Genomic DNA, 12,508 nt, shown 5'->3' with positions numbered 1-12,508 from the left:
TGTGTTACATTAATATATGCCAATCAAATTATATGAAAGCATTATAATGATATGACTTCCATATTATGTATTGACAGCCAAAGTTAAGAAATTTCAACAGCATAGATTCTAAAGTGACAAGTTAAAAAGAGAGTAAATATCTGGCGTACTTCTAAAGGTGTAGTTTTCTGATTGTTTTGGTGATTCAAGTGTAAATTTGTCTAAAGAAAGAACAGAGGAAATATAAGCAAGTTGAGTAGAATTAGTCAAAGAACATGTGATACTATCTTTATGCTGTACATGACCTAAACAAGCAGGACACCCCTCAATGGCCCTCATCTAGAACCCATTGGTTTTTAGACAGAGGTGGCACAAAAGTCCAGTGGTGCCAACTGCCAAGGTCCAGGGTATGTCCACTGTCAAAAAGGATGAAAGAAAGAAGGATTAGTCAGCAAGATGAAAAGGACAGCAAGGCAAGAAAGGTCAGGAGAAGGAAAAGAAGACAGCGTGTCATATCACATCACCTCCATCATTCTGTTCCAGTATTGTCAAATGGACGAGAGAGACTAATCACCTGCCTGTCCAGCTAAGTATGGTTGTAACACAGAAGCCGCCTCTTCATCTGAATCCTGTCAATAGTGGCCTGTGGCCAGCGATTCTGCTTTGTGCCCAGGTTTTTCCAGCTAAAAACAAACAAAGCAGTAGCAAGTCCAGCACAGCCATATCCATCAGCCCATGTTAGTTTTTGATGGCGTGGCTAGATCATCAAGATCCCAGCCAGTGCGCCTCCTAATCATCCCAGATTACTTGATCATGACTTGATTCGGGGCACATTAATGCCTCGCTAACCAACTGCATCCGTAAGCCTAACTGAATCACAGCAAACATTGGCTGTTACAAACGACCACTTTACAAGACAAGTGTTAAATGGTTAACATAGTTAACTCAGTCTAGGCATTAATCCAGGAATGAACAAAGGGGGAAAGGGAGGATTATGTCATACAAGAATTACTTCTGTTTACTGGTACAAAGAACGGCTAGCTACCCTATTCAATGATTCATATGCATTACATTGTACATTAGCTATCTTTACAATGCTGAGCTGCAGTTGGTATATGGTTTAATAGGGGCCCCCGAGTTTCTTCTCCTCACATGAAATCCATGGAGTCGTTTAGGGACTGACCACTCAGCGACTGGCCGCCATTTGATGAGCTCTGCTGATGGCTTGGATGGCGTTGCTGAGCATGGTGGCCGCCTAAATAAGGCATCTGTTGCTGCTGCTGCTGCTGTTGCGTGTAATAGGGCGGAATCTGCTGTTGGAGTCCACCATTGAAGGGATTCCCGTTCATGTTTGGAGCTTGCCCTGCTGCTATCTTAAGTCGCTGAACTTCTTCTCGCAGAGCTTCATTCAGAGCTGCATGAGAAGGATATTTTTTCCATAACATACTTCATGGGCAAAGAAAAAACAAAGCACGTCCAATTTTTGTCTTACTAACAGAGCAACAGACCAACATATATGCCAATAGAATCAAACATTTTATTGGGCTTTGAAACTTTATCTTCATAGGCAACCATGTAGTAGTATTGCACAACATACTAAAGGCTACATGATGAAGTAACAAAAGATAAGGGCATACCATCACGTAGTTTAGCTTGCTCTTCCATGGACTGCAACCGTAGCTTGAGCTCTCTATTCTCGGCAGTTAAACCAGATGTATCCCTCTGGGTTTCAAGTGAATTGCAAAAAATCAGATTCGAGACTACCAGATGGCACACATCACATACACAAACAGAACAAAAGAAACTGTTGGCTTACAGGATTGGCGAGTAATTTGCCTACCAGATACTATCAGCAGCATGCAAAAAATGGTGTTGTGCGATAGGATGATTCAAAGCTTGACAATCTACGGACTAAATTTACACAAATGCTACGTGCAACAAATTATGTACTAAAATGAGCAATATTAAGTTAGCATCCATATCCTCTGTACGTAAAAGTTGACAACATTAAGTAAAAAAAACTATGTATTCATAGGGAAATAAATAATTAGATGGCACTCTAGTTCTCTGAATCTCATCAAATAAATTATACAATGAACAAACAGAACTGCATAAAGGGTTGAAGGAATATAAGATTCCAAAGAACATACAAGCCACTGACATTATTTCATTGCTCAAAAAAGATAAAGCAAAAATGTCTGTTATCGTCACAAAAAATAAGCTGACTTCAGAAGGATCATGATAAAAGTAGGCGCATTTTAGAATATCATTTATTCATGGGATTTCTGGATGACTGCCTTGTTCTAATTATATGATAAGCACTAGCATGTTTTCTTGAAAGTGAGACATCATATGTTACAATCTGTGGTCACTTATTTCTCCATCCTAACATGACCCGTCTGATTCCATCAATCAAACTGCACTCTAAAATGGTTCATCACTAGCCCAATTTTTGGTGAGCAATCGATCGTTCACGCTACAAACATACTTATACCTCTTAAACCATTAGGTGCTTCAATTCCTACTCTTATTGTCGCATCTACAACAATTACACAGGCAACAAGGTAATGATAAAGGAAAAAAAATGTTGTGCTCTTGTCAAATCTATTATTATGTTCTCCATTGTGTTCATACACTACAGCCAGTCCTACATTGTGCACCATGCAAAGTGCCATAACAAAATTCAGAATATCTTGATATTACTAACAAAAAAATGATTTACCATACATCTCACTGTCCATTTGACATCCATGGAATACTAGTGCTATCACTAGTTTTTACAAAGCCACATATATCTAGGCAACTATCAATCTAATAAATTCAGGTGCTAGATGCATAAGGTGCCATAAGGAACATCAGTTTGAAATAAAAAAGAACTAAGTTATGCTTTAGCTTATGAAGTGTCCTAAAATATGTGTAGAATAAATGGTCTACTAACAAAGTTCTTATTTGTACATTTCCATTCTAGTGACTACCATGCTTTAAAAATTCCACTTCCTAAAGTTTCTGCAGCTCTGAGCTCAGATACTGGAAGTTTACTGTAGGACACTAAGTTGCTAACCCAAAAGGAAACGAACTGCCGCATTCAATGCAGACAAATTATTTATTGTGTACTAACTTATAAACTGTTATTTGGTTTTAAATAAAGCTGGCCCACAACAGAATTGTATAAAAAAAATGAAATTCATAGAATGTTATGCAATGCAAAGCTACATGCTTTCTTCAACACATTCTTCAACACATTATCATAGTAACACAAATAGCTCGTTTTGACACCCCAAGTAAGATCCACAACTTAGCACACATGCTTGAAACAATCAATAAGCCGCTTTAGCTAGAAGGAAAGGGACAAGATACAGCAACATACTATTATGCTTCTAAAAACATAAAAAGGTTCAAGCAGTAGCTTTGCTTACAGCAGTTCTTCACATGACATGACAATCATTGAGTCAAAACATTAAAGTTTCGTGTAACCTACTCTAACTTTGCACAACTAATACATGTCAAACAAAACAATTGACTAACAAACTAAGCTGATTAGATAAGACAATATAGGAGGCTTATCTGGCGCTCGGAATAAACAAAGTTCCATACCTGGAGAAGCGTGAGCTGTGCAGACAGCGTGGTGGCCTCGGTCTGCAGTGTCTGCACCTTCCTCTCCAGCTCGCTAGTGTACTTGATCTTCCTTTCCTTGGACCTTGCAGCCGACTGCCTGTTCGCCAGAATTCTGCACACAAGCGCCATCACAAGCTTAACCTAAATCAACAAGCCCCAATACATCTCCCCAATTACATCACAAATCAAGCAAGGCACAGATAGCCCAGATCAAGAAAGGAAACACCAAGAACAGCAGCAATCCCACTACTGACTCCAACTATATTCTTCGAAATGGGAAATCGCAGTATCACTGTACAAGATTGGGGCAAAAGGCACATCCCTGCGGATCTAGAAATTGCTGAACTCAAAATGGAGTAGAGGAAGCAGCAAGCGATTTCCTCACCTCTTTGCGCGCTTGGGGTCGATGAGCGCGAGCTCGGCAATCCTCTCCGCGGGCATGGCCTTCTTCGCGTAGTCCGGTAGCCCACCGGAGAGCGCCGACTCACCCTCGAACGGCGAGTTGACCCCATCCATCGACCCGCTCCTCTTATGCCCACCACTTCCCCCACTCCCTCCTCCTCCTCCTCCTCCTCCCCCACCCTGCAACGAGAAACCCTCGAAGAAGGCGGTGTCGAGGGAGAGGCTCCTCATGTGCGCCCCACCCGGTGGCCGCGGCGCCGGCGCGGGGGTCGCAGCCATCGGCGGCGGCGGCGGCGGGGTCGGGTCGGAGATGGCCGGGGAGTCGTCGGAGAGGGAGGGGAAGTCGAGGTCGGAGAAGGAGAAGTCCCCCTCCGGGTCGAGGAGGAGGTCCGCGTCGGGCAGCCGCAGGAACGTCTCCGAGTGCGCCCGCCGGTGGTGCCCCCGCCCCCCTCCGCTCGCCGGCGGCAGCGGGAACCGCCCGTCCATCCCGGAGCCAACGCCGGTCAAATCTCCCCACCCGCGGCGGCGCGGCGAGCGTAACGGCGGCGCGAGAGAGAGAGAGAGAGAGAGAGCTAGTTGGTGGGGGGAGACGCGTGGTGTGAGGTGAGGTGAGGTGAGGTGAGGGCGGGTGGTCGCCGGCACGAATCACGAGGCGGGAACGGACGGTCGGAGTGGGGGCCAGCGCGGTGGGGAGGGGTGTACGGAGAGTCCGCGCGGGGGCGGACCTGGTTTCTCTGTGGACTCGGTGTAGGAGCTGAGCGCAGGAGGGCGCGGATCTCGAGGTGGATCGGACGACGAGGCGCGTGGGCTTGGTTCAGGGAGGAGGGAGTGGGAGGGGGTAGGATGGTAATTTCGTAGGGGGAGGGAAGAAATGCCGCGTTGGTCGAATCAACGAGCAGTGTGCTACAGCGGCGGTGGGCCCGGATAACTGTTTGCCGGTGGGTTTTCCTTCTCGGTGGATGACATGTGGGCCCGGGGTCTTTGCAGTTGGAGCCCACTAGCCGCGCGGCCACCTCAGCGACACCCTGCCAGTGCGGGTACGGAGATACGGAGATACTACCACCTCATACGTATATACGACAGACAGGAGACAGTTACGGCCCTGTTGTTTAGATTTCAACTTTTCTATAAATTTTTAACTTTTTCATCACATCAAACTTTTCTATACATATAAACTTTCAATTTTTCCATTACATCGTTCTAATTTCTTCAAACTTTCAATTTTAACGTGAAACTAAACATAGCCTACATGTGCCAATAGACGGGTGCAAATTAGTTTGCGGCCTATTAAAATATTGGTAGTAAGTTTTGGTACTACCAAATTTGATAGGGTAGATTTATTACTAGATAGACAAAATTGGTCACAATCCAAATGCTATCAAAGTACTCTTTGAAGCTACCAAAAATATTGGTATGGCACAAATTAGCACTAATCCAAACATGCCCATAATGCTTTATGTGTGCAATATATCTGGGCTTGTTCGGTTTGGAATTATAGGCTACAAGGATAATGTGATTGGCATAAAATGGGAGGAGTCGAGGAATACGTTTAGCTGTTGAGAGAATATTTCCAAGACTAATAGCCAAACGGGTTTTAAAAATAACCGATACTACGACTTGAGTTGATTGATACGAACATATTAAACCTTATGATGTACTCCCTCCGTTTCACAATGTCAGTCATTATAACATTTTCCACATTCATATTGATGTATATGTCTAGATTCATTAACATCAACATAAATGTGAGAAATGTTAGAATGACTTATATTGTTAAACGGAGGAAACGGAGGGAGTAGATTACATTGTTTCGTGTTGTATGTCTCTTGATAGCATTGAAAATTTTCATATTATTTTGGAAGTTGAACCATTCGTTATCACCTCTGTTTTTTAACGGATTACTAGCTATTTGCTAGAACATTTACGGTCAAATCTCAAATTCTTAACATGGGATTATAAGATTTGCTATGAAAAAAAAACTGATATTAGTAGATTTATCATATATAGGAAACATTAATCAAAATGTAGTTACATTTTTAATAATGCCCATGTGATTAAAAGATCAATGAAGATATGAATGTTTAAAATACAAGTGAAAAACGGAGGGAGCATCATTCAAAATCTACAGAATGAATAACGAGTATTAGCATTTCCGTTGCCTACCCGATTCCGATTGACACCAAACAAAAAAGAGCCGGTGATACCATCAATCACAATCCTGGCTCTTCCTTGAAAATTCTCCTGCACCTTTTTTTCTCCTCATTTCACACCATCAGAAGAAAAACGGCCAATGATTCTTACGCAGCACCTGAGGATCATCCTTTCCATAACTTTTCTTCTTTGCGATAAACAATTAATTTCTTATGGATGACTTTTGCCAAAAAAAAAATTCTATGTAGTTGCATGCTACAACTCTCCAAGACGTTACAAGTGCTTGTCAAGTTTGAATGAATTTAAAAAAGAGGAAAACACGAGAAACGATTTTTTTTTTTTTTGCCCCACGAAGCTCTATTACTGCCCTTGTCATCAGGAAATGCTTCATGTCGCTTTTACCATTGTCCCAACACCGTTCATTTTATTCCACCATTATCATTTAAATCCTTTTATTTTTATATCTGGCCGCAATATTCAAACAACATTAGTGACGCATGTATGCATCTGCAAGCACCACATTTGATATAGAAATAAACAAAGCAACCACATACATAACTTTAGGAATGACTTTTTATACTTATAATGTTAGCGCTTTAAAAGCTGAGGCCTAAGGCTGAAAAATAGAAAACAATAAAATGACGAATTTAAATTATATTTAAAATTTTAATTTTGACTACAGGCACTAACTGATGAGTAGCCAATAGGGTCATTGGTTTTCAATTAAGATCTGTTATCATCTTGTGCAATTCATTAATTGATACCTTGTGCTTTGCTGCGAGATATATTAATAAATGTATGTTATACATTATAGAAAATGATAGATGTATATGTTTAAAAAATATGAAAATGTCGTGGAGATAATGATTTGACATTGTTTGCATATTGAGTTCTAAAAATACAATAAAATTGCAAGTGATATGTCATATTTGAAAGATATTTAAAATACTCTAGATAACAATTGCTAGTGGGTGATGATATGACACACTTGCATATGATTTAAAATACTCTAGATAATAATTGCTAGTGGATGCTGATGTGAAACACTTGCATATTGAGCTTTAGGAGTTAGTGAACATTAACTTTATAGTAAGATAGGATTAAGGTTGTTTATCTACGATGAAACTATATGTAAATTTGGCAAGTTCATTTTACAGTTTTCTAGTGCTTATCATAGAGTCGCTAGCTATACTGCTCCCAAAAAAACCTAACCTACGAGGGGATGTGACCCCTCATAGTACAATGAATCTGGACAACCTTCTATCTAGATTCGTTGTACTAGAAGGGATCAAATCCCCTCCTAGGTTGGATTTTTTTGGACGGAGGGAGCACGTCTTTCATCTCAAAATATAACAAATTTAGTATCAAACTACATACCTGTAACCAAAACATTGTATAATATAAACAGCGGGAGTGGCACTTTTCAATTACTCTACCCATCGACCATCATCAGTCATGTCTTACTCCCTCTGTTTCAACTATAAGATATTTTGGTTGGACGAGACGTATGTTTATATGTCTAGTCAAAAATTCGTAGTACTACAATGTATCTCCAACCAAAATCCATTATCTTTTGAGATGTAGAAAAAACTCTACTCTCACTACAAAGGGCCTGTTCGGCTGCGGCGCAGCCGGCACCAACCGTGCTGCTGCACACACACGGCCCAGCCGCAGCCGCAGCCACTGCAGACAGATAGCCGAACAGGCCCAAACTCTCTGGTCATCGAGATAAGACAGAATATCGGGCCCCCACGATAAGTTATGGGCCATGGATCCACTTCAAAGCCCTCCAGCGGGCAGCGGCCCAGCCCAACTCACACCAAAGGCCCTCTCCCCAGAATCCGGGGGAACACAACGACATCCTCTCCTCATCGCCTTCTAGAAACATCCCACGACGAGCCTCTCCTCTGATCCTCTCTCCTCCCCCACTCCACCGCCACCGCCGCCGTCGCCGCTGCCGCCGCCGCCGCGCGAGGAGGACGGGCGGATCTCCCAATGAGGTGACTCCTCTCCCCCGCCGATCTCCCCGAATCCCCCCGTTCCCCGTAGCCCTCTCTTTCTCCCCCGCCGGCCTCGTCGTTGCCGTCGTCGTCGCTGGGAATTCTGTTCGTGGATGGGGCGGCCACCACCGCGTAGCCGTGGGAGAGAGGATTCGTTTCGTGTTTGGGTTGGGGGGGTGTAGCGGGTGGGATCCGGGAGTTTCGGTTCCTGGGGCGGCGGCGTGATCGATGATGGGATATGTGGATTTCGGTTCACGTCTTCGTGATTCCGGCGGGGAATTGCCGAATTGGGGGCGATGGTGGTTGCTGACTTGGTGTGGGCGGTGGATTCCTACGGTATATTGGGTGATCTCCTTGTTGTTGTTGTTGTTGGGCGTTGCAGGTGTGAGGCTTGTTGATTGGGGAGCTGCTGGTTGTAGTTTGCAATTGCAAATGGTGGATTCCTCGGAAGGGCTCCGACGGCTCGCCGCGTTGCTGTTCAAGTGCTGCAGCCTTGACAGCTCCAATCGTCCCAACGGCCTGCAGGATCCTGAACGGTTGGCGAGGGAAACAGTTTGTAAGATTCCTCTTTCCAACTCCCCTTCTTTTTGATGATTCGATGTGTACGGAATCAGTTTCAGTATATATTCTTAATAGATGGTATTCTTGTTCTGTTTCCGTTTATTCGTCAATGAGTTTATTCTGCTTGGTTATGCAGTTAACGTAAATGAAATAGAGGCGCTGTATGAGCTGTTCAAGAAGATTAGCAGTGCTGTGGTTGATGATGGCTTGATCAATAAGGTTAGTAGTATTTCTGCTAGTTTCCTTTGCTGTGAATTGGATGGCCATGGATCAAAATTAGAATTCCGTGGCATCTGAACTAGTTAACTCAGCTGATGGCATTGGCTGTCTTGACAGGAAGAATTCCAACTGGCACTGTTTAAGACCAACAGAAAAGACAGCATGTTTGCTGATCGGGTATGGCTAGCTAATTGAGTTCTGTTTAATGAAGTTTTTATGATGTTGTTCATGGTATTTGGTCTGTTCTAGCCTTTCTGCACTACTGAATCACTTTATCGTTTTTCCTAGTTTTACACATCATGATTAATGAAGCACGTATGATGTAGTACACATTGTATGAATGTGGAGTAGTCAATGTTACATGGAATAATTTAAAGCACCGAGAAGTTGATATTTGAAAACTCTGCTCATGGGATTGCATATGTCTATTTGTGCATGTGAGTATGAATATATGTGTGTGAATCATGCACCCGCAAGTATGGAGAGCGGGTGTTAATTCTTACCAAGTCCCCTCTGTTATTATAAATTATTAGTTACTTTTTAAACATGCAGATGCACATTCCTTTATGCCATCATCTGAAGTCAACTCAAAAGTGCGCTGTTTTCAATTTAATCAATTTAGGTATTTGATTTGTTTGACACGAAGCACAATGGGATTCTTGGATTCGAAGAATTTGCACGGGCTCTTTCTGTGTTTCATCCCAATGCTCCAATTGATGACAAAATTGATTGTAAGACATCATGCTTCATTTTATTTTGTATATGTACTTACTGCAACATGGGCAATTGAATACCAATTTTCATTGTTTTCTGCAATACTATGCGACAATTGCATAAGACATTATCACAAAATAATTGGTCTGCCATTGGAATCCTAGTAATTGCAACTAGACACTATCAGTTTTTCGAAGTGTTCCTTGGATGGGAGAGAAATCTGTGGCTGTGTCATTTATTATCAATCCAAGCCTAGCCTCCTTATTTTAAAGACCATGCAAACTACTTATGTATGGTGGCTTATTTATTATCAGTTAAATTTAGTTGAGTATGAACTTTATTATCTGTTAACCGTTTTTCCTTGATTTCTAACGTAACTTATGTATTTAATTGATTTTCAGTGGAGCTCGTTTATATTACAAATATATTCCATTATACTATAATAATTAACTAATCATCCTTTTGATATTATGCTTCAATAACTTGCAGTTGCTTTCAAACTTTATGATCTCAAACAACAAGGTTTCATTGAGAAGCAAGAGGTATCTTCCTTCTGCTTGTTCATAAGCCACTCTTTCTTGTTTTGCTATTTACTATACTCCATGAGAAGCAAGTGTTGCATTTTTTTCGACACATGCTTTCAGTACCCCATATATTAGCATAATTTCCCACCTAATAATTTAGCACAACAATTCAACTTGTCAAGTCATGTTCCAGGATAAGCCGTTTACTGTACTGGCTTGAGTATTTAAGAATTGTGAGAGTTTTTATGTCTATTACGGCAAACTAAACTGCATCCCTCTGGAAGGTTAATTGTTTATTTGTTTGAGAAGGCATACTTGATTTAGCATCAACTCATGTAGCAGCTGTTGGTCAAGAAAAGTTATTCTAGTCCTTGATTATCAGGTGAAGCAAATGGTGGTCGCCACACTTGCTGAATCAGGAATGAACCTTTCAGATGAGATTATAGAAGGCATTATTGACAAGGTATGCATGAGAACCTGCATTGCAGTACAGTGCGTATATCTGTTGTTTTTATACTCAGTTGCTTATGGAGAAAAAAAACATTTGCTTCGTTACTAGACATTTGAGGAAGCAGATACAAAGCATGATGGGAAAATTGACAAGGAGGAGTGGCGCAACCTTGTGTTGAGGCATCCATCTTTATTAAAGAATATGACACTCCCATATCTCAGGTCACTGTTGCTAACCTGTTTGTGCATTCTGTTTCTTTTTGGTATCTTAGGTCACTGTTGCTAACCTGTTTGTGCATTCTGTTTCTTTTTGTTCCTAATAAATAACTTGTCAACTTTTCTTCCTCAACATCTACTTGGGATCAATGGAATGTATGTTGAGGTTACTATGCTAGCTAGACTCTGAGATATTTACTGAATATCTGTACACATGGTTTCTGCGTATTTAGTGACTTTTAACTTGAAACTATGCAACAAAACATATTGAATGCACTTAGTTTTAACCTTACCATTAGACATTTACATAGTATTGCTTCTCTATGTGGAGGCCGTTTGATTCCATTTGATGTAAATACGGATTTTTCGGCTTCTGTAATACTTGACATGGCAACCTTTTTCTAATCATAACTTTCTCCAACAGGGATATAACTACAACATTTCCAAGTTTTGTATTCAACTCCCAGGTTGAGGACGCATGAGGTCAAGCTTCAGACCATATTCTAGGGTCCAGTTCGTTTTATTTCATTTTGTTGATATCTTTCTCGTGCTTGGAACAAACTTTTATGATTGCTCCGCTTCAAGATGTGAATCCGTAGCAAGGATGAAGTTTTTACCATTTTTTATGTATATACTTGAAGATGGCCTTCAACTCTTCATGTGTAGACTTGTAGGATGAACCGTTTCTCGTGATGTAGAAATGTTCTTCAATCCTAAGATAAACGGTTGCCTCTACCGTCAGCAACTCTCTTTACCGAGTATGCAAACCTAGGTCCTCTTCTACCCAAGAATCCGGGATGCCACTATTTGATCGAGCCCAGCAAGTAAGTATTTGATGTGTGCTCAGCGCAACAATTTAGCTCACAACACCTCATCCGGGCATTCCTCAACTATTGCCACACGAGGGAACTTTGGGTCCTATTCAACCCATGTGGTTGCATGTGATCGCATTGTGAGATGCTCGGATGAAATTCCCCAGCAAACTGGAACTGAGCCATTCGTCTGTTGATTCTTGCGGTGTTCTGATGCCACTCCGGGCTCTTCATGCCGTTGTTGATAGGCATCTGGGGGATTTGGTGATGATGTTTCAGGGCGAACACTCGAGCATTGAAGCTGTTATTTGAGTTGTGCGTGGTAGCAAATGGTATTTTGCAAGATGCGCCTTTACAGGGTGAAGCCAATTTATTGTATCAATTTGTTATAAGAGTATAAAACCAAACTAAACCGAAACCACCAGTTGTGAGTGACGATCACAAATCTATACTTTTATATAGTTACACGGCACTGAGCATCTAAAATTCACTATGCAACAATAGCAAGCAGTTATCAACCCATTAAAACCTACTATCTCTGTCCCAAAATATAACAACTTTTGGCTATGAATCTGGACACACAGTTATACAGATTCATAGCTAAAAATGCTTATATTTTGGGACGGAAGGAGTAATATACAAGTATACCACACCAACCCATTAAATATCTAAAACTTAACATGAAAACATAGTAATTACATTTACAATTTATTACTATCTAAAACTTAATATACAAGATCATCATTTCTCACATTATTTTTTGTAATATTTAACTCAAATTCATCCATCATTTCTATAAAGTTTGACATATATTTATCCATATAATCCACAGTAAAGCATTGGATGCCATCTAAGAAATTTTATC

At 41.3% G+C, this 12,508-nt stretch overlaps 2 protein-coding genes across 2 annotated transcripts; one reads left to right on the top strand and one right to left on the bottom strand.

Moving 5' to 3' along the window:
- Positions 1-871: 871 nt before the first annotated feature.
- LOC127757757 (transcription factor VIP1-like) lies at positions 872-4,592 on the bottom strand. The gene is made up of 4 exons (XM_052283330.1): positions 3,980-4,592; positions 3,574-3,706; positions 1,617-1,701; positions 872-1,393 (listed from the first exon to the last, which is right to left on the bottom strand). Exons 1-4 carry the CDS (start codon positions 4,480-4,482, stop codon positions 1,128-1,130), a joined length of 987 nt encoding a protein of 328 aa, XP_052139290.1. The 5' UTR covers positions 4,483-4,592; the 3' UTR covers positions 872-1,127.
- A 3,418-nt stretch (positions 4,593-8,010) lies between these two features.
- Positions 8,011-11,572, top strand: LOC127757691 (calcineurin B-like protein 6). The gene is made up of 9 exons (XM_052283257.1): positions 8,011-8,147; positions 8,530-8,703; positions 8,845-8,927; positions 9,045-9,104; positions 9,550-9,658; positions 10,131-10,183; positions 10,548-10,628; positions 10,725-10,837; positions 11,256-11,572. Exons 2-9 carry the CDS (start codon positions 8,580-8,582, stop codon positions 11,311-11,313), a joined length of 681 nt encoding a protein of 226 aa, XP_052139217.1. The 5' UTR covers positions 8,011-8,147; positions 8,530-8,579; the 3' UTR covers positions 11,314-11,572.
- The last annotated feature ends 936 nt before the right edge of the window (positions 11,573-12,508 follow it).

The sequence above is a fragment of the Oryza glaberrima genome, chromosome 12 (genome assembly GCF_000147395.1).
Source record: "Oryza glaberrima chromosome 12, OglaRS2, whole genome shotgun sequence".
In the NCBI taxonomy this organism is placed as follows: Eukaryota; Viridiplantae; Streptophyta; class Magnoliopsida; order Poales; family Poaceae; genus Oryza; species Oryza glaberrima.
Note: the sequence above shows the minus strand (reverse complement) of the source record. Positions and strands in the feature narration are given on the sequence as shown.

Coding starts and splice junctions, on each gene's coding strand:
- LOC127757691 (XM_052283257.1), top strand. CDS start 8,580: ATGGTGGATTCCTCGGAAGGGCTCCGACGGCTCGCCGCGTTGCTGTTC. Junction 9,105..9,549: donor ACAGCATGTTTGCTGATCGG/GTATGGCTAGCT, acceptor TAATCAATTTAG/GTATTTGATTTGTTTGACAC. Junction 9,659..10,130: donor AATTGATGACAAAATTGATT/GTAAGACATCAT, acceptor AATAACTTGCAG/TTGCTTTCAAACTTTATGAT.
- LOC127757757 (XM_052283330.1), bottom strand. CDS start 4,482: ATGGACGGGCGGTTCCCGCTGCCGCCGGCGAGCGGAGGGGGGCGGGGG. Junction 3,707..3,979: donor GACCCCAAGCGCGCAAAGAG/GTGAGGAAATCG, acceptor GCTTGTGTGCAG/AATTCTGGCGAACAGGCAGT. Junction 1,702..3,573: donor CACAGCTCACGCTTCTCCAG/GTATGGAACTTT, acceptor CTTGAAACCCAG/AGGGATACATCTGGTTTAAC.